We start from the raw sequence: 19690 nt of genomic DNA, 5'->3' as shown, positions 1-19690 counted from the left end.
AATGAACCGAAAATAGGCAAGTTAGAGAATGTTCATGAATAGTTGATGGTGTATTTAACAAAGTTTGTCATCATCGTAATCATGTTTAAATTTGTCAACTCTGTTTAAGATCAATTTCTGAACCCAATTGCTTTAATTGTGTGATATTATATTTTGATTTTTTATTGGATCGACCAGTCATGTGTATCAAAATATTTTATGTATTTTTGCTTAATACAGAGGCAAACCGTACGTTCTGTTTATATCCCAGCAATGTTACTATTTATGTATATTCAAGCTATATGTTACTAAAAATAGTTTTACATCTGTATTATAACAATTTAGGACTTTTTACTCTGTCAACATGCTATAAATGGTACTTGTAAAAAGTCCATAATTAGTACCAGTATGATCTTGATCTATGGTGAACTTTTCATTAAACAAGATGCTCCCATTTGGTTAAAGTTTGTCTTTCAAGGACAATAAAGTAAACAAGGAGTTGTCCAACAATTTCGACTCAAGACGACTTTGGTAGGACTTATCATAAGGATTATTTCAGCAATTGAAAGTTTCTTTTAATCTATCATAGTCATTTTTCCCCATTCATGGGCAATAACTCTTACAAGGATTTGTCTGACAAATTTGATCCCTGAAGACTTTTGAAGGCCTTATAATAAGGATCATTTCAACAACTGAAAGAATTTGGCTAAACCTATCAGTTTTGGAGATACATTTGTATATGCGGAAAAACTACTGTCTGACCCCTGTTCTATTTTCAGTAACAGTGGCCATGTTTTTCAACGGATCAAAAATCCCCACATCAGTTCATTCTATGCAGGATACTCAAAGGAACATTCATACCAAGATTGGTTCCAATTGGTCAAGTAGTGTTAAAGGAGATTTTTGAAAGAAATAACATTAAAAATTGCAAAAACGTCAAAAAAGGGTAATAACTCCAACATGGCTTAAGAGATTATAATGAAAATTTGACCACAGATAGATCTCATCATGTTGAACACTTTTACCCAGTCAAAATTTGGCTAAACCTAATGGTTTTGGAGATATCTGCGATAAATTACTGTCTGACCCCTTTGGTCTATTTTTAGTAACAGTGGCCACATCTTTCGACAAATCAAAAATTCCCACATCAGTTCTATGCAGAATACCCTAAGGAACATTCAAACAAAGTTTGGTTCCAATTGGTCAAGTAATGTTAGAGGAGAAAATTTTTTAAAGGAATAACATTTAAAACAGCAAAAAAATGTCAAAAAAGGGCAATAACTCCAACATGGGTGAATAGATTATAATGAAAATTTGACCACAGATAGATCATATCATACTGAACATTTTTTTTTTAATTTAGCTAAACCTAATGGTTTTGGAGATATATGCAATAAACTATTGTCTGACCCCTGTTTTATTTTAGTAAAGGCTGCCATGTTTTTGGACCGATCAAAAATATCCTTCAGAATTCTATGCAGGATACCCCAAGAAACATTCATACCAAGTTTGGTTCCAATTAGTCTTGTAGTCTCAGAGGAGAAGAGTTTGAAAATTTTTTAACGACGATGGACGATGATGACGGAAGGTAAGTGATGGCTTTAAATATAGCTAAAAAAGACAAAATGTGTTTGTTCCACTAAAATCAAAAAGACACTCATAATATATGATCTTAAATCATACCTCACCACCAAAAGTATATTACCGACTGTCTGGAGATGTGGTTTACTATCATTCTTAATATGATAAGTTCAGTTCTATGCAGGATACCCCAAGGAACATTTATACCAAATTTGGTTCCAATTGATCAAGTAATGTCACAGGAGAAGATTTTTTAAAGAAATAACATTAAAAAAACAGCCAAAAAAACATTGAAAAAGGGCAATAACTCCAACATGGCTTAACAGATTAAAATGAAAATTTGACCACAGATAGATCTCATCATTCTGAACACTTTTACCTTATCTGGAGATGTGGTATACTATCATTCTTAATATAAGCCTTTCAAAAGTTACAAGATATGATTTGTTACAGAAGGAACTTGCGGAACTCGCAAGTAACTTACTGCAGGATTGTGATTTGAAGTTTGAATGGATGGGGTGGCTAATAATATCAAGAAAAATAAGAGGCCTCTATTATCCAATATTTATCAATCGAAACACTGCTTATTTTATAAAACATTAAGGAAAGAAAGGGAAAAAATGCTATGAAGAACCCAAGCACATTTGAACAAAATACAAATATAAGTACACACAAAATATCCTTATTTCTTACAAAAAGTATACGAACACTTTAGAAATTTCTTAACAATAGCAAAATTAGTAAAAGCATTTCTTTCAAGTATTAAGTTATGCATAAAGTTTGTGTTAAGTTAATGCTTTTGATCATCTGACAATGTACCACAACATCTGAATCTGTACTGATCATCCAACAAAGAACAACATCTGACAATGTGCTTTAACATCAGCCAGTGTACTGATCATCTGACATTGTATATTTACCAGCATGGAATCACAATGATCCTGTGCCCAAATGCATTGTACAGTCCTGAACGCTTGGTCAATTCTAGAAAAGCATGAGCCTGTGATGGACTAGCCATTGTAAGGAATCCTTTCCCATATCCCACATGTAGTCCATATCTTTGGTCAGTGTCTGACACATACAGCTCTACTGGGGTTCCCACTAATTTGGCTGTATGGATAACCCTATCAGAATCCAGACTACAGAAATTGACCAATGTCAGAGAACAGAATTTGCGTACAGCCTCAGTCGAAGGGGTATGGTTATATAAAGGATTTCTAAAGGCAGGAAGGGGGACATAAACCTGATTATTATTGTTCCTGACATTATAATTTATACTGACATTTGTCAGACTAACATTTTTTGATTCAACATGAAGTCCATGTGTGTTGCTGTTGCTGTCTGAACACTGTAGACCAGGATTGCTTTGACTTGCCAACAAATCAGAGTAGCTGTGTTTTGTAGTGGTAAAGTTTTGATTTATATCAAGTTCATGTGACTGCACAAAGCTGGTCTTATTCTGATTATCCAAACCATACTTAGATGGAGTTTTCTGTCGGAGATCCACATCTTCAGTTTGTTGTTGGTTTACTATATTACCATGTTTCTGGTTGTCACGACAGCTTAGCTGTTCCTCGTTATAAATCAAACATTTGTTGTCAAGTTTGTTGGTTTTCAAAGTAGTATCACTGGAATCAGAACAAATCAACTCTTTCCTTAACTTTTTGGCATCTGCTCCAGTAATGTCACTTTTCCTACAAGTTACTCCAGTAGTTACCAAGCCTTCTGTAGCATATTGTTCAACAGTATCACCAACATTATCAATTGGCTTATTTTCAGACCTGCAATCTAAGGATGCATGAACCACATTCATTGGTAGATTATTAACTCCATGCTTATACCCATTCATATGTTTTACTGCATTCTCAGCACTGGCTACATCATTGTAGATAACAACTCCTATACCTAAATGACATCCTCCATGCCTTCTTACAACAAACGCTTCAATCAGAGTCCCGTATTTTGCAAAAGCGTAAGTCAAATCTGTACTGGTCCACTTCAGAGAAATGTTTCTAACATATATTCTCCCTCCAACCTTGCACTCTTCATGGTTATCATATGCCACCTGTAATAGTTTTCCATGATGCTCCATTCTATGCTGTTTAATCATAGCTATGGCAGCATCCAATGAGTTTTCATACTGCATAATACCATACCGGCTTCCATCCTCATTACTGTGTATGGCTAATGCAGTAATTACACCATATTCTATAAATGTCTCCTGCAGCTGTGTTTCAGACATACACATAGGAAGATTATTTATTACAAGTCTTGACCGGTTCAAAGGAAAGGTCATGTTTTCTTCATGTTTGATACTTAGAACCTGAAAGAGTTAATATAAAATAATAAAAACAAGAGGCTCCCAGGAACCTGAATTGCTCACCTGCTTGAATTTTGCCTTTCAAAGGCAATAAATTTAACAAGAAGTTGTCAAACAATTTTGACTCAAGAAGCCTTTGGTAGGACTTATCACAAGGATCATTATTTCAACAATTGAAAGTTTCTTTTAATCTACATATATCATAGTTTTCAAGATATTGACTGAAAATTGTAGAAAAAAGTCATTTTTTTCCCTTTCAAGGGCAATAACTCTTACAAGGAGTCATCTGACAACTTTAATCCCAGAAGACTTTTGTAGTCCTAATAAAAAGGATCATTTCAGCTTTTTAAAGAATGTGGCCAAATCTAACAGTTTTGGAGATACATGGGAAAAACTACTGTCTGACCCATATGTTCTATTTTTAGTAACAGCGACCATGTTTTTTGACTAATAAAAAATCCCCACATCAGTTCTATGCAGGATACTCCAAGGAACATTCAAGTTTGGTGCCAATTGATCAAATAATGTCAGAGAAGAAGATTTTTGAAAGAAATAACATTAAAAATTGCAAAAAACTTTGAAAAAAGGACAATAACTTCAACATGGCTTAACAGATAAAAATGAAAATTTGACCAGCGATAGATTTCGTCATGCTGAACACTTTTACCCTGGAGTCAGAATTTAGCTAAACCTAACAGTTTTGGAGATGTATGCGAAACTAGAGGCTCAAGAGAGCCTGAATCGCTCACCTGATTAAACATTCGCTCATTTGAAAGACTTGAGGAATGAGACAGGCTAACTTAAAATTAACTAAATTGTCAAATGCAAGAAATGCTTTTCATGGCATTTTCATGACCTGAACCAGAATTTTGCTAAAGGCAACAATTTTTTAAATTTTTTTCAAAAACCTGTCTTATGATCCCTAAGTTCCACTTTTAGTATAGGCAGCCATATCTATTCACAGATTAAAAATCACAACTTGAGCACAATACACTAAAGAACTATTATGCTTATTTTCATGCAATGATCTTAAATGGTTTTATAGAAGAAGATTTTCAAAGTTGTACATGGGAAAAAAAAACAACAAAAAAAACTGTTTCAGGGGTCGTAACTCTTACATTAGTCAATGAATAGTTTTGAAAATTTCGGCATGGGTCTTTCTCATGATGCTTAACAATTTTACCCAGCCAGAAATTTGTTAAAGGCAACAGTTTTTAAGTTATTTGCAAAAAACTGCCATCTGACCCCTATGTTCTATTTTTAGTAACAGCAGCCATGTTTTTTCATGGATCAAAAATCCCAAGGATCCTTTTGTGCAGAACACCCTAAGAAACAATCATGCCAAGTTTAAAACTTGTCAGTCCAGTAGTTTCAGAGGAGAAGATTTTTTTTTAATTTGTCCACGGCGACGACGACGGATGCCAAGTGATGGCATAAACTCACTTGGCCTTCCTCCAGGTGAGCTAAAAACTACTGTCTGACCCCTGTGTTCTACTTCTAGTAACAGTGGCCATGTTTTTCAATGGATCAAAAATCCCCAAATCAGTTCTATGCAGAATACCCAAGGGAACACTCATACCAAGTTTGGATCCAATTGGTCAAGTAGTGTCAGAGAAGTTTCTTGTATAATTGTTAATAATGAGGACGACAATGATGGAGGCCAAGTGATGGCAATAGATAACATGGCCTTTGGTTCCAATTGGTTGTGTAGTGTCAGAGGAGAAGAGTTCTGAAAAATTGTTAACGAAGATGAGGACAGACGACAATGACGACGATGGACGTCAAGTGATGGCAATAGCTCACAGGTGAGCTAAAAAAGGAACATATATAAAATATTCAGTAACAGCAAATTGATATATGGCTTGGTTGAAAAGCTTACAAACTGTTCAACCCATCTATCAGTATAAAAGTCATTCCAATGATTAATTGATTGTGATTACTGGCAGATATTTCATACATTTCAGGACAAGCCTGCCTTGTACTAGGCCAATACATTGAGTCAGATCTTTATTGTGGTAGGTAACAGAAGCCACAGCCCACAGGAAGGAATGTTACCCCACTAATCAAGCAATCATTTTATACTTACAGATCAATAGAATAAAGTAAGTTTAAAACATCTTTACACAATGTACATATAATGTATCAACAGTAACATATTTTCTACCCTATCAAACTCTCTGCAATACTGGAGATAATTTCTGTCTGCCATTATTTAATGCATGTACCAGTATATATATATATATGTACTAACCTTCTCCTTTGTCTTTTTTCCACTGTAAAACTCTGCTTGATTTCCTTTGCATCCAGTTTCTTGTTTTGTCCCCATAGCTTTACATTTTCCAATACCAGAAGATGCAGCTTGCATAGGTTTGTGATTGGGTTTTCCTTCTGGTTTAAGTGAGTTTTTACAATCAACAGCTGACACATGTTCTTGTAGATTAGCAGTAAGCTTGCTGCCTTTTTTAACGCTTGTAACTCTGCCAGTGAAAGACGTTGCTTCACCACAGTTTTGTTTATTGTGGTCCAGTAGTTTCTTTAATACATGTCTTTTTTTTTCAGCAGAGTCTTTGGTTGTGTTTTCCAATCTTGCTTTGTCTATGGAAGTTTCATAGTTTATGCTGAAAGATAACTTGCTTCCAATGGGTTGAAAGTTATTCATGCTGCTTAAAGCAGTTTCTGCATCAGATTTCTCAGCAAAAATAAGAAATCCTGTCAGAGTTCGTTTGTTTTTACCACATATTAATACTTTAGCATGCAACAGCGACCCAAACTTTGCAAAAGCTTTATACAGATCTTCAGTTTTCCAAAATAGTGGTATCCTGTGAACATTCAATCTGGTTCCACATTCTGGAAAATCTCCTAAAAAACTTACATCTAGCTGGGATCCCATTATCACTTGGTTATGCATGACAACAACTGCTCTTGATGCATCAGAGATGCAGTTATACTGTATTATACCATAATTATTATCATGTTGGTGAGTTAACCATAAATTGTTTATCTGACCAAAGTCAGATACAATCTCATTCACCAGGGACTTTGATAACTTATGTGGCAAATTCTTTATGACAATTGTAGACTGTGCCTTAGAATAAAAGTTGTGCTCAGCAGGAGGAAAGTCCAATAATGAATTGGCATTTTTATCATCATCTTTTCGTTTTTTTACCACCTCTGCAATCCCAGAACAGTCTTCATCAATCATTAAAGCATTATCATCTGAAGATTCACTCAAAGAAGAATCACTGTACATATCATGTTTCCATTCCATTTCCTTTGTAATACCTCCTTTACTTTTTGAGGAGTTATTTCCCCTTTTTACTTTCTGATTCATTATCTCCCTTTGATCTTTACAGTGATATTCATTACCTACAGTTACCCTGAATGGTTGTAGCTTACATTTGTTTGTTTGAGTTTCATCTGTTGTATTGTTATTGCAGTCTTTATTGCTGGCAACATTCTCTATGGAAGTAGATGTCTTGAAAGTTTCTGTAAAATTAATAAAATCAAATAACAAATGTTAATAACCAAATTCTGTTGCTATGGAAATTTTCATGGGGTGTCATTTTGGCGAAAACATCACAATCACAAATGATTTCTCCTTCTTCTCCTCGTCATACATTTGTTTTTATCTTATCTTCCTCTCATTATAATTCTTTCTTCTCCTTATTTTCATTAACAATTTGTCTAAATGCTATTTGTCTAGATATTAGCTATGTATACAGCATGCTGCAAGATTGTGCTAAGTATACAACAGTACTGTAGAGAAGAACATTGCATTCAAGTAGGATATGTACCACGTTTCCTTGGCTTAAAGCAAACAAATATATGTTCAAACTAAAACCTTTAGAAAAAAAAATTTAAAAAATCATTCACATGTAACAAGGTTAAAAAATATACAATTACAACTTTTTATGGAGGCTATATACATTAAAACATTCTGACATACCCATCCCCCCAACTTTACTTTTTGGCCAGTGATTTAAAAAAAAAAATGGGTCTTGATTTTTCCAACCACAAATTCTTTAGTAAGTTTTTTCTAAATCCATCAAAGGATTTTAACTATGGCATGTTCACAAATATCTTTAACAAAGGCAGACAGAGGAACAGACAAATAGTCAATATAGACTTATAGTATCCTTTTTCAACTTTCTGGGTGAGTGGAAAAATAAGTAAATCTTTAATCCTTAGAAATAGTTTTACAGGAGAGTGCTATTAGTATTCAATGTTCTAGGACTTTTCAAAATTCTAGGTTTCTACAGGAAAACTCTAAATGAAGATTAATTTTCCCACAGTTCAAGTCTGCTTGCAGAACTTTACAAATCCTTTCAAAAATTCAAATTTTCTACTTACCAAATGGTAAGTGGAGCATATAAAATAACTTTCCTGGCCAAAATTGAATGTGCAAACGTGACAGGAAAGTGGAATCCTAGAACACTACCGGTAGTATGTTTCCCTGTAAAAATAGTCTTTTCTTGATTTTCTGAATACAAGGAGTGAATTGATTCAGTGTTACGTTGTTATATAACTTTGGACCTTGAAAGTTAACATTGTTTCTGTATTTTCGGTACAAAGATTTAAATTCCAAAGTTCAATTCAAGATTCTATTGAAGGATTTTACAAACAGATTTATAGCTGGACAGACATGACAGACAAAAACAATGGGTAAATAGGGTTACTATATCCCTTTTGTACCTGGTTGAAAAGGGAGTGATAAAAAAAGACCTAAATATCAGCTGTGGACCTTACATTTATCTGGGGTGGTAAATGCTGCCATAATTATTTTAAAGTTTATTAATATAATATACATGCATACTTTTTAAAATATTATTTTTTGGCTTTCCTATTCTTTAACTTAATTCTCTAAAATTTCAAGATCCTAAACAATTTCAGTCAGTAAAAATAATTAAATACATACCATGGTCCTTTGGAAATCTTGGTAGATTACCTCCCCTTTCAGGTCTGTTCACTTCTGTGGATATCTTCAGGCCATCATCCAAACAACTTATCATGGCTGCAGAGGTCAAGGAACCAAATCTGTCTGAAAGACTCCTTTGAATATTACCTTGTCGTTGACCTTTTATTTCACCTTTAACTCCCTCATTTCTTTCATTTACCATTTGCTTATGTTTTTTTTTATGCACTGGTAAATGTTCAGCATGACAGTCTTTATCAGCCTTTATTCTTCCATCATAAGGTTCTTTTTCTGGTCTTCGTTCTGAGTCATGCACCTTTCTTTGGTTCAACCTTTCACCTCTACCAGCACTGTTTAGATTAAAACCCTTATGTTCAGACTTATTATGATAGCTTGATTGACTCCCTGAATTACTACAAGCAGTATCACAGCTAGTACTGTCTAAGACAAGCCATTCCACAATATCACTTCCTTTCTCTCTCTCATCGGTTACATTACATCTATCACCACTTGACTTCTCTGAGGTAGGGACACTCCTGTTTTCTTCACTAAATTCCTGTGAGACCCTGACACTCAATCTGCCACTGTCATCATGTTTGTTGCTTTCTGCTGAGATGACACTAGATCTGTCAGAATTTTTATTGATACTGCTGCTGGCGCTTTCTATGTCATAACGAAGATATTTTGGTTTAGGCTGAGGATCACTGTTATACGAGTCTGCATCTTTAAACTTGTGTTTCCTAAAATTTCAGTGAAAATGTATTATATGTATTATATGAACAATATCTGACAGAAAATAAGTACAATTTTTTTAAGGCATAACTGTTTCAGAGCATCTATTAGAAGTACTTAAAGCAAAATCATGAAAAAGATACCACTGCTGTATTTGGACTCTGACCCCATAATAACCTCCAGTTACAAACCTGCGAGAAAAACTTATCATAATTATCTTCTGATTTGCATATTTCAATATGATGCAAAATCTTTACATCAGCTTTGACTGAAATCAATCAAATTGTTTAGGAGTTGGACCTCAAGTTACATAGCCAGACAGACAGACAGACAGTAACTACAATTCCTACTCACCCCAAACCTGGTTTCTCCATAGATAACAACTTCAGTAACATTATACAGAAGTTGGGAATCATCAATGATGAACAAAGAGGTTATTATTTATGGAATGACTGTTATATTTTTTTCTGTCTATGAGGAACTAATCTCAATCAATTGTGCACAGTAAATATAACCTGCGAAATAACACAGATTTTGAGATTATTTCAAACAGACAGAAAAAATATGAAAGTCATTCCTTACAATTTAATTTTAGTACATATAGCAAAATTTAACAAGTAAATCATAAAAAATGGTTGATAACATCAGTCACATTAAAAGTCAATGTATAAAACAATGTGCCAATAGGAATTTTTCTTAAACTATGCACAGTAACTGGTATATGGTTCTTTATCACTCTTTGTCATATCATTTCAGTATTACTACTTACCTTTGTATAAAATATGATTTTTTTAACTTAACTAAATTTCTCACCTTGAACCTACATTGTCCACTTTTTCTGAAATATAAAAAAAAGTCAATATCCTTATATAGTATGTGGCCATGCAAATCTAATTATATAGCTGACTTTGTACATGGCCAAGCAATTCTAATTATATTGCTAACTTTGTACATGGCCAAGCAAACCTAATCATATTGCTGACTTTGTACGTTGCCAAGCAAACCTAATTATCAGATTATATTGCTGACATTGTACGTGGCCAAGCAAATCTAATTACATTGCTGACTTTGTATGTGGCCAAGCAAACCTAATTATATTGCTGACTTTGTACATGGCCAAGCAAACCTGATTATATTGCTGACATTGTACATGGCCAAGCAAATCTAATTATATTGCTGACATTGTACATGACCAAGCAAACCTGATTATATTGCTGACTTTGTACATGGCCAAGCAAACCTAATTATATTGCTGATTTTTTTACCAAATTTTACTGCAAATAGAAAGATAGAAATGTCCTCCTAATATAATGACAATTTAACCAAATAAATAAAACAGAATATAAAAAGAATATAAATGTTTGTTACCTTCAGATAATTCAGATAAGCACACCATGACTTCAAAGCTTATGCTAGTTTTTTAAATTTACAACTTTTAGTGAAACTGATTGTAAATATGGGGAAGAGATTTTAAGTTTCACAGCCAGCCCAATAGGGTAACGTGATGTTTTGTCAAAAGGTTTAAAAGCTCATACTTCATTATGTTTATCAGCAACATCACAGCTTTATTGAGTGTTCATGTGAAAACACATTTCATAATACATAGATATTAAGAGCTTTGCAGAGCCCAGCATGATATGACCGCAATGTCGAAGCTGAACAGTTGGGACAAGTGTGGCCACAACATTAGTTTATGAGACACTTAGGCATAAGTGTTATAGTTCATTATGGACTCAACAACTGGTTTGGACACAATATAGCACAAAATTTGAAAATTAATTAAAATGTTCAAAATCAGACTAAAAGTTAAACAAAAGGCTCCCAGGAGCCTGAATCGCTCACCTGATTAAAGTTTGCCTTTCAAGGGCAATAAATTTAACATGGAGTTTTCCAATAATTTTTACTCAAGAAGACTTCAGTTGGACTTATCATAAGGATCATTTCAGCAATTGAAGGTATCTTTTTATCTATCATAGTTTTCTTCAAGATATTGGCTGAAAACTGTAAAAAAACATCATTTTTCCACTTTCAAGGGCAATAACTCTTACAAGGAGTCATCTGACAGCTTTTATCCCTGAAGACTTTTGTAGGCCTTATTTAAAAGATCATTTCAGCAATTAAAAGAATTTGGCCAGACCTAACAGCTTAGGAGATATATGTGAAAAACTACTATCTAAACTACTGACACCTTTGGTCATGACAGTATGATTAACTCCATTTGACGGGGTAAATTTTATGAATTATTTGTTTTACTTATTTTCTTCATTCAAAAATTATTCCCAGTTCAAACAATAGCTTATTCTCAGATGAACTAAGTACCAATATACCGGTGGTAAGCATAAAATGATAAAAAATGGTTTTCTGTATGAAAACCATTTTTGATCAAGACATAAAATAGGGTCTTGAATAAAAAATACTATATTTACTAAACAAATTTGCAAAATTAAAAGTCAATGAGTACATGATATTTAATGACTGTTGCTTTAAACCAAAAAAAAAATGGTATCCAAATGTTTTTGGTAAAATGCACAACTACATATTGTGTTCTTATTACATATCAAGTTTCATGAAATCCTGTCCCGTATTTTAGGAAGAGTTGTGATGACAAGATACTTCTTGGAAGAAAGTTCAAAGGGGCATAAATTACACAATATGTGAGGAATAAAAAATTTGCTGGTGATATGCCCAACTATATAATGTGTTCTTACTACAAACCAAGTTTCATGAAATTCTGTTCAGTAGCTTAGGAGAAGTTGTGATGACAAGATACATCTGGAAACTAAGTTCAAAGGGGGCATTAATCACAAAATATTTGACGATTCAAAAATTTCCTGGTAATATGCCCAACTACCTACATAGTCTTTAAGATATACCAAGTTTCATGACATTCTGTCCAGGAGTTTTAGAGAGGTTGTGACTGCAAAAACAGGACTGATGGATAGACACATTGCATACTGTTTCAGGAGTTTTCAAAAGAACAAGTGTTCACTCTTAATTGACTTCAGAAATAAAAAAAAATTTAAATTATATATTGATTAACATTATACCATCAAAATATGTCGCTGTTATTGTGAAGACTGGTTCAAATCTACATAGATCCATTGTATTTGAAGCATGAATTACTTTCTGTGTACCAATCTCTACAGCATCAAACAAGTCTTCTACCAGAGGAAGTCTATCTCTTATCTTTTGCTTATTAAAATTGTCTACCAGATCTCCAATCTTTTTCTTAAGATCTGCATAGTCCTAGAACAAGCAAAAACTTCATTCAACTAAAAATTTTATTCGTGCTTAACCAATGTTCAGTTGCTTTTAACAGGTTTAATGTTCTTTAGCTTCCAATTTCCAGGGTTTCCTTTTTCTGGAAATTCAATGCCCTTACAATGTACATAAACTAACCCAGACTATCCCTACCTTCAACATACATGTATTTCAATTTTGTGGCAGTTGATATTAATAAAATGATTCTGTAAATGCAAAGATAAATATAAGACTGTTTAACATGTATACACACCAGTGGTGTAGATCTGTTGTTTTTATATTTACTGGCTCTTTCCATCATTTCACTGAGACCCTGAAGATATTGAGCTGAACATGATTGTTGGTAACGGTTTCCCCTTTCTATCTTCCCTAATATATCCAATGCCATCATCTTCTTATCTTTCATGGCATGTATTGCCGAATCAAATTTTCTACACATCTCTCTTCTTTTCTGCTCCTGTTTAAATGTAAGCACCAAATTAGACCGTTAGTTCTCAAACAGCTAAGGATGGAGGAAATGTGACAGTACACTTCTTCAAGTTCTTGTTAAGGAGGAAAAATAATTAAAATGATATGAAAAATTAGAAAATATACAGTATTTCAAAATGCAATTTTTTTTTTTGCCCCTATGACCCCTTCTAACTCAAAAACATTAAAAGATATTTCTTAGCTGATAGATATAAATGCAGCTGGGATTTTTATGAGGAATCCAATAAAAAAAGTTCAAAATCGAACCCAAAAAGTTGATTTTTAGGGTGAGGTCCAACTTTGGCCCCTTTAGACTGAAAATACTAAAGGCTTAAATCTATTACATTTGTAAATATACTTAACAGATAATTTTATAAGAAACAAATTAAAAAGAGAATTGTCTAAACTGAATTAAGAAACTCCACTTAATCATTGTTTTACCACAGGCTAACCATTTAAGCTGCATTATTTTACCCCTGTGTGATAGCGAAGGGTAAAATATCAGCATAAATGGTCGTCCTGTGGTAAAAAATTTGATAAAATGGAGTTTCCGTGATTTATTTCGATTCTTAAAGGACAATAACAGTTTTTTTTTACATTTTCATGACCTATTACAGTCACATTAGATGCACCATATTTTCATATTTTTTTATAATGAAGTAAAGGGCGAATTAAGTAGAACAATATTAGATATGGCAATAGTTGTTTGCATTATAAGGTCACAAAGTTCACACATGGACACATAAAATGCTTTATTCATTGACGATTTTTATTGTTTGGTTTCATACACGATGGCGATGGCACACATGGCACCTGGTGAGTACTACCGAGTACGTGTGTAAGTGATTTGTACGGAATATGATATAATGTTTAAGATCTTTATTAAATATGAATTTGATGTTCACTCACAATTCTGAAATGAATTAAATCAGCTGATACACATGGGAATGTTACGGGTGTTTGTTTACATGATTAAAGTGGACAGTAATTCACAAACACACAAGACACGCCCAGACGGCCAGTAACCCCATTTTAAATACATGTAGCAAACTTCCACTAGCAGCAGTCACATTAAAAGTTTTTTTTTTTTTTTTTTTTTTTGGGGTGTGGTCCCCTTTGACTACTTCTGACTCAAAAACCATAAGAGATATCTGAAAGTGTCTCAATAGTGTTCAATGCAGAGAAATAAACTAAGTCTCATGTCTCATGTAAAATTTGTTGAATCAAAATGGCGTGCAATGTGATCAACTACCTATAGTGCCTAACACCCCTTCAAAACGTGAACAAAATCTGTTCAGCGGTTTCAGAGGAGTTGTTTCCACAATATAAGTGTGATGGACGCCTAGACGAACACCATTTCTGTATACCTCTATCAATGTTTTTTAAGGGGAGGATAAAATTTCATCAAAATCCATAAAATGGATAAGGAGAAATTGTTCTTACAAGTTTTAAAACATAAATCTGAAGTTGGATTATCCCCACTGGTAATAAAAGACTATAGTTATATTACTTCGTCAAAAAATACAAATGAAGCCTATCCTTGTGTCAAATTTCATCAAAATCTTTTGAGTTGTTTAGGAGGAGTTGTGCTTATGAGGTTTTAACATGAAAAACCCTTACATTGGATTATCTCTCCTTGCTGGCATCAGACAATAATCTAAATGTTATGCTTAACTTTCCTGTAACTTATATATATAGAGGGGTTTAGACAAAGATGCCTTTATAAGAATTGTGGACAGACTAATAGGGTGATTTGCATACACCCCCTAACTTTCTTTGTTGAGGGTATAAATAAAGAAATGATCCCTGAGAACAATGAAATCACTTTCAGCTGGTCTTACAATGCACTACAAACCATTTCTTTTGCTGATCTAACTATTAATCTTTCTTTTAACTGAGACATTTCTGATATTTTCCTCTGTAAGCCTGGTATAATGTCAGTTTTGATAAGATTCTGAAAATAAACATTTTTGACAAGACAGATAGTGAAGAAAAAATATTACAGTATACATGTATGTAATTTTTTTCTCTATTGTGCTGGTCCAGAAATAAAATACAACAAAAATTGACAACAAGAATCATTTCTCATTTGTTATTAACCAACTACCCAAAATACGTTAAAATATGTCAAAAACTGACCAACTGATATGAATTCAAACCAGGCATCTATACAGGGCCAATACGGCATCAGAACTTCCAGTCATTTGAAACTGCCATTTCGAATTAGATATTCTCACTTCATTATCCTGCTGGATTATTTATGCATATGTACCTTGACATGTATATAATTTACCAAACAAATAATAAACTTAGAATAAGGTAAGAAAACTTAATTTTGATTTGGCATGTCATTCAAATACAATCACAAGCTCTAAGGAGCTTCAGACCAAATATGAAAACATTCATTATGTAACATAAACAAGACAAACTAGAATCAAAGGATGTGCACATAGAAACCCCCCCCCCAAAAAAAAAAAAAAAAAAGGAATACAACATAATTATACAAACCAATAATTTATTACACCTGGAAAGCCTATTGTAATGTCTAAAACAAAAGAGCATAATATATCTTCAATTGCACATCTGTAAATCTAAAATGTGCTTTCAGAATTGTGTTATTTCAGGAACTTTGATCACCTGGACTAAAAGCAGCAGAAACACACAAAAATCTTCCATTTTATACAAAAGGATACTTAAGACTGATTAATGCAAATAAACCTACATGTTCTTGCTAAAACATGAAAACAACTGCTCTACCAATCATCTAGCTGAGTTGGTTAATAAAATTGTCAATAAATATGTAATTTCATATTGGCCCTCTTATAGGTTTTGGTCAATCATATTGGCCTCGACAGCCTTATTGGCCCTCGGCAATCCCTAGGGGCCAATACGACCGCCTTGACCAATATGACAGACCTCAAACCTATAACAGGGCAAATATGAAATTACATATTTATTAACATATAATATATATCTTATTTCTCATCATATATCTTATACTCATTGGAACTTAATACAAATGCCTGGCCATGACTGTGTCAATTTTACAGAAACTGAAAAATTCTATAGTTACAGAAATATTTACTGGGTATCTTTTTTATAGTTTGTAGGCTGGTAAAACTATAAATTAACTCAAGTTTATGCATCAAACACCCCCAATGTGTAGTGAATATATATGACCCTTTAACAATAAATTCCATATTATATTTCACCAACCTGATACTTAGGAAAGAGTTTTTCTACCATAAAAATATGATGTCCATCATGGCAGGGGTAACATTTCCAACACACTCCTACTAAACAGTCTTCACAGAAAGACCCTGCTGTCTGATTGTGTTCTTTACAATAAACTCGTTCCATCATAAACAATCTGCAAAATTGGAAAACATTTGTTCTTAAGAAAACAGACAAATTATACACATTGATAAATACTTCAGACTAAAAATCCCTTGTTTAATCCAAGGTATAATAAAAGTTCTTCTATAATTAGCTAAATGGAAAGCTTATATGAACATACTACAATAATGTAACTCTTGTGATATAATCTGTTCTGGCCATCTATGAACCTAGCTTTAGTATGGCCAAGATACTAATAAGGTCCAAGTAAAAGCTATGGTAGGTCTCAAGTGTGATTCATTCCCCAGCAATTTCAAATAGGTAGACAACTGTTAATGTTATGAATAGTCATGAAATGGTAGAATGTCCATCAAATTCTTAGGAATTTAATGTCACACATAAGGAAAACAAAAATTATACCAAGTATAGGAACAGTCAGCTGATGGTCGGCATCATTCATTTCGTGCAAATGATTGGCTAACACTGTGTTACTAAAGATTTTTTTGGGATTTTAGTGGTTTATTTCCACAAAGATAGCCGACTTATCTGCTCAAAACAATGATGTCCTAGCTTTAAAATGCACAAAATGAAGGGTGTAACAGATATACGGAAAGTGCTATCTTTTTCGACTTTATTGTTATAGTGTTATTTAATAAGAAAAAGTTGAATGTTGTTAAATATCAACTCAAGTTATTTAATTTCAATATGATAAAAAATGAGCTTCAGCAAGTTTGTTATGATGCTGAAATTAAAAAAAACAAGTTGATATTTTTGTGAATTTCAAATGCTAATGAAGCATATGATGTTGTTGATGGCATCTGTAGGTTATCACAAATCAAAATAGAAAATTCAAACAATTGGAGGTCTTTTTAATGTTGCTGAATTTTGGATAGTAACCATTAAACTTCTGCCACTAACCTGGAAAAAATGGCCCTACCAAAAACATTTCACTAAGCTTACAGCATTTTTTATTATTTTAACCACAATATAGATATTTCTAAATTCAAATGGTATTATAAATCCTAAAATAAAATTATATCCTACCTACATTGAACATTATGAGACAGGGAAGAGCATATTTTAATTTAGGCCTTGGAGCAGATCCAAGTTTTCAGGTTAGGGGACATTAACTTAATTAATTGCCAAGAGAAAGGCAAAATGTTTTGTTTTGTTTTTTGTTTTTTTTGAAAGGGGGGAAATAACATTTTCATATAGTAAAATATACATTTTATATCATTTTTTTTCCCTGCAAAAATTGATATTTGATACATTTTTTAAGGGAAGAATTCGCCACTGGAAACAACACAACTTCAAGCAATTGTTTCAGCTGCCATCCATATAAAATTCAGACACTGCCAATAATATAGGTGATTCATAGTTCAGAAAACAATGCTTGAAGACCCATGGATGGCCTTGAGCTGACATTTTTCATCCATGTGGGGTTGTTGACATATTCACCATATCATTCTGGTTATTTTTCTCAATCTGCATACACCATATTATGTAACTATAGTCTTTTCTGCATGCAGATGTGTGGTTTTTTTTTTAGAAAACCATGCACTCACCTCCCATTTAAAATCAACCAAATCAAGAATGATAACTCTTGCAAAGTACACATTTCATAAACCATCTTTCTAATTTTATCTCAAAATTGCAATAACTAAATGGTTGAGAGGTCTGTCCATTCCTAAATAGGAATTTGTCAAAAATATCATTATTTAAAGTCCTTGAATATTTTAATATTTATAGAGGTCCTTAATTATTCATGGACCTCCACAGTTTAATAAAACAAATATTTATGGAGGTCCTGAAATAATTTGGAAGGTCCTAAAATCAAATTATTGTGGAGGTCCATGCATATTTAAGGAGCTCCTCAAATATTTATGGAAGTTCTGAAATTGAAATGTGGAGGTCCTGAAATAGTTGAAAACCTCCTTAAATAATGATAATTTTTATTAATTCCCCACCTCACATATGACCACATCCTGTAGGATTTTCATAAAGGTCTTTGAGAGTCTTAAAACATGAGGATTGAACAAATCAGGGGAAGCATCTATGAAGTTTATATTTTAAAAATGGTTTTGTTTGAAGTTCATATTTCAAAGATTAATTGTTTGCCATAATGTAACCCCTACCTACCAGACAACTGCATGGCACAACCAAAAACATCTCACAAATACAAATTTGTTTGTCTTTTTTCGAGAATCTGATCTGCATGTTCGATAGTTCGATCATTATGAACTCATGGATCGTTACGGTGTATCCATCAGCACCATGAAAACTGATTCATTCAACAGGTCATAGTTTTCATTTCCTCGTTTGTCTACCCCAGACTTGACTTTTTATGAGCAACTCAGCAGGTGTTTCTAGAAAAGCAAAGGACGCTTACCCGGGCTACCAGTGCACCTGGTCCATGCTCCCAGTTTTTAGTGGAGTCCAAGTTGCTGATTTGCTCTTGTTACTTTGTATGTTTGATTTTAGTTACTTTATTTTCTTTGTTGTGTATGTCTGTTTTCTATGTCTGGTCTTTGTCCCTGGATTACATTCTTTTGATTACCACTATAACCTTGGTTCCCTTGATTACTCTGCCACGTGAAGTTTCCTGACAATTTGATGCAACAGTTGCAAAAGTAACAAATGTAATCTTACCATGAAAGGATAACAATTCTACAAGAAAACTGCAACAAAGAAACACTACCAAGGTACAATTTCTGTGTTACTAGTGCATTTTTCCCTCGAAAGATTTCCCTTCTAGCTCGGGGAGTTGGAAAGTAAAGGGGACTGCAACGAAGAAAATTGTTACGTTTGTTGAAGTTAATCTCGATTGCACCAGGGACACTACAAACACTCCCTGGTTGCATTCCTTAATTATGTGGATAAGCATTTGTATTTAATCTCTTTGACACCGTATACATGTGTGTTTTCGGTCTGTACGCGTTAACATGGGGACTTAATACATGTTTTTATCCTTGACCCTTTCATTTTATAGTGATGCTAAAAGATGATTTCTTACTGGTAAGGGGACGACCATTTGATTCTTGGTGGGGTGGCAGATTTTGGAAATAAATAATCAGTCTCTGATTATATAGAAAATACATAAT

The 19690-nt window shown here is 33.4% G+C and overlaps 1 protein-coding gene across 1 annotated transcript; it reads right to left on the bottom strand.

The window, feature by feature from the left end:
* Nucleotides 1-2109: 2109 nt before the first annotated feature.
* LOC148615163 (uncharacterized) lies at nt 2110-19371 on the bottom strand. Its single transcript, XM_088589808.1, has 9 exons — nt 19239-19371; nt 16470-16623; nt 15109-15207; nt 13039-13242; nt 12572-12770; nt 10338-10362; nt 8796-9532; nt 6132-7366; nt 2110-3883 (listed from the first exon to the last, which is right to left on the bottom strand). The coding sequence occupies exons 2-9, from the start codon at nt 16614-16616 to the stop codon at nt 2477-2479; spliced, it is 4053 nt and encodes a 1350-aa protein (XP_088445934.1). The 5' UTR covers nt 16617-16623; nt 19239-19371; the 3' UTR covers nt 2110-2476.
* Between the last annotated feature and the right edge of the window lie 319 nt (nt 19372-19690).

This window comes from Perna viridis, chromosome 6 (assembly GCF_037379345.1).
Source record: "Perna viridis isolate PV_CMFRI_1.1 ecotype Kerala chromosome 6, ASM3737934v1, whole genome shotgun sequence".
Taxonomy (NCBI): domain Eukaryota; kingdom Metazoa; phylum Mollusca; class Bivalvia; order Mytilida; family Mytilidae; genus Perna; species Perna viridis.
Note: the sequence above shows the minus strand (reverse complement) of the source record. Positions and strands in the feature narration are given on the sequence as shown.

Bases quoted from the DNA above. Each gene is read 5' to 3' on its own strand.
- LOC148615163 (XM_088589808.1), bottom strand. From the start codon at position 16,616: ATGATGGAACGAGTTTATTGTAAAGAACACAATCAGACAGCAGGGTCT. The intron at 13,243-15,108 runs GTTTGTAGTGCA...ACATTTAAACAG, and splicing joins TTAGATCAGCAAAAGAAATG to GAGCAGAAAAGAAGAGAGAT. The intron at 7,367-8,795 runs GTATGTATTTAA...TTAATTTTACAG, and splicing joins AAGATTTCCAAAGGACCATG to AAACTTTCAAGACATCTACT.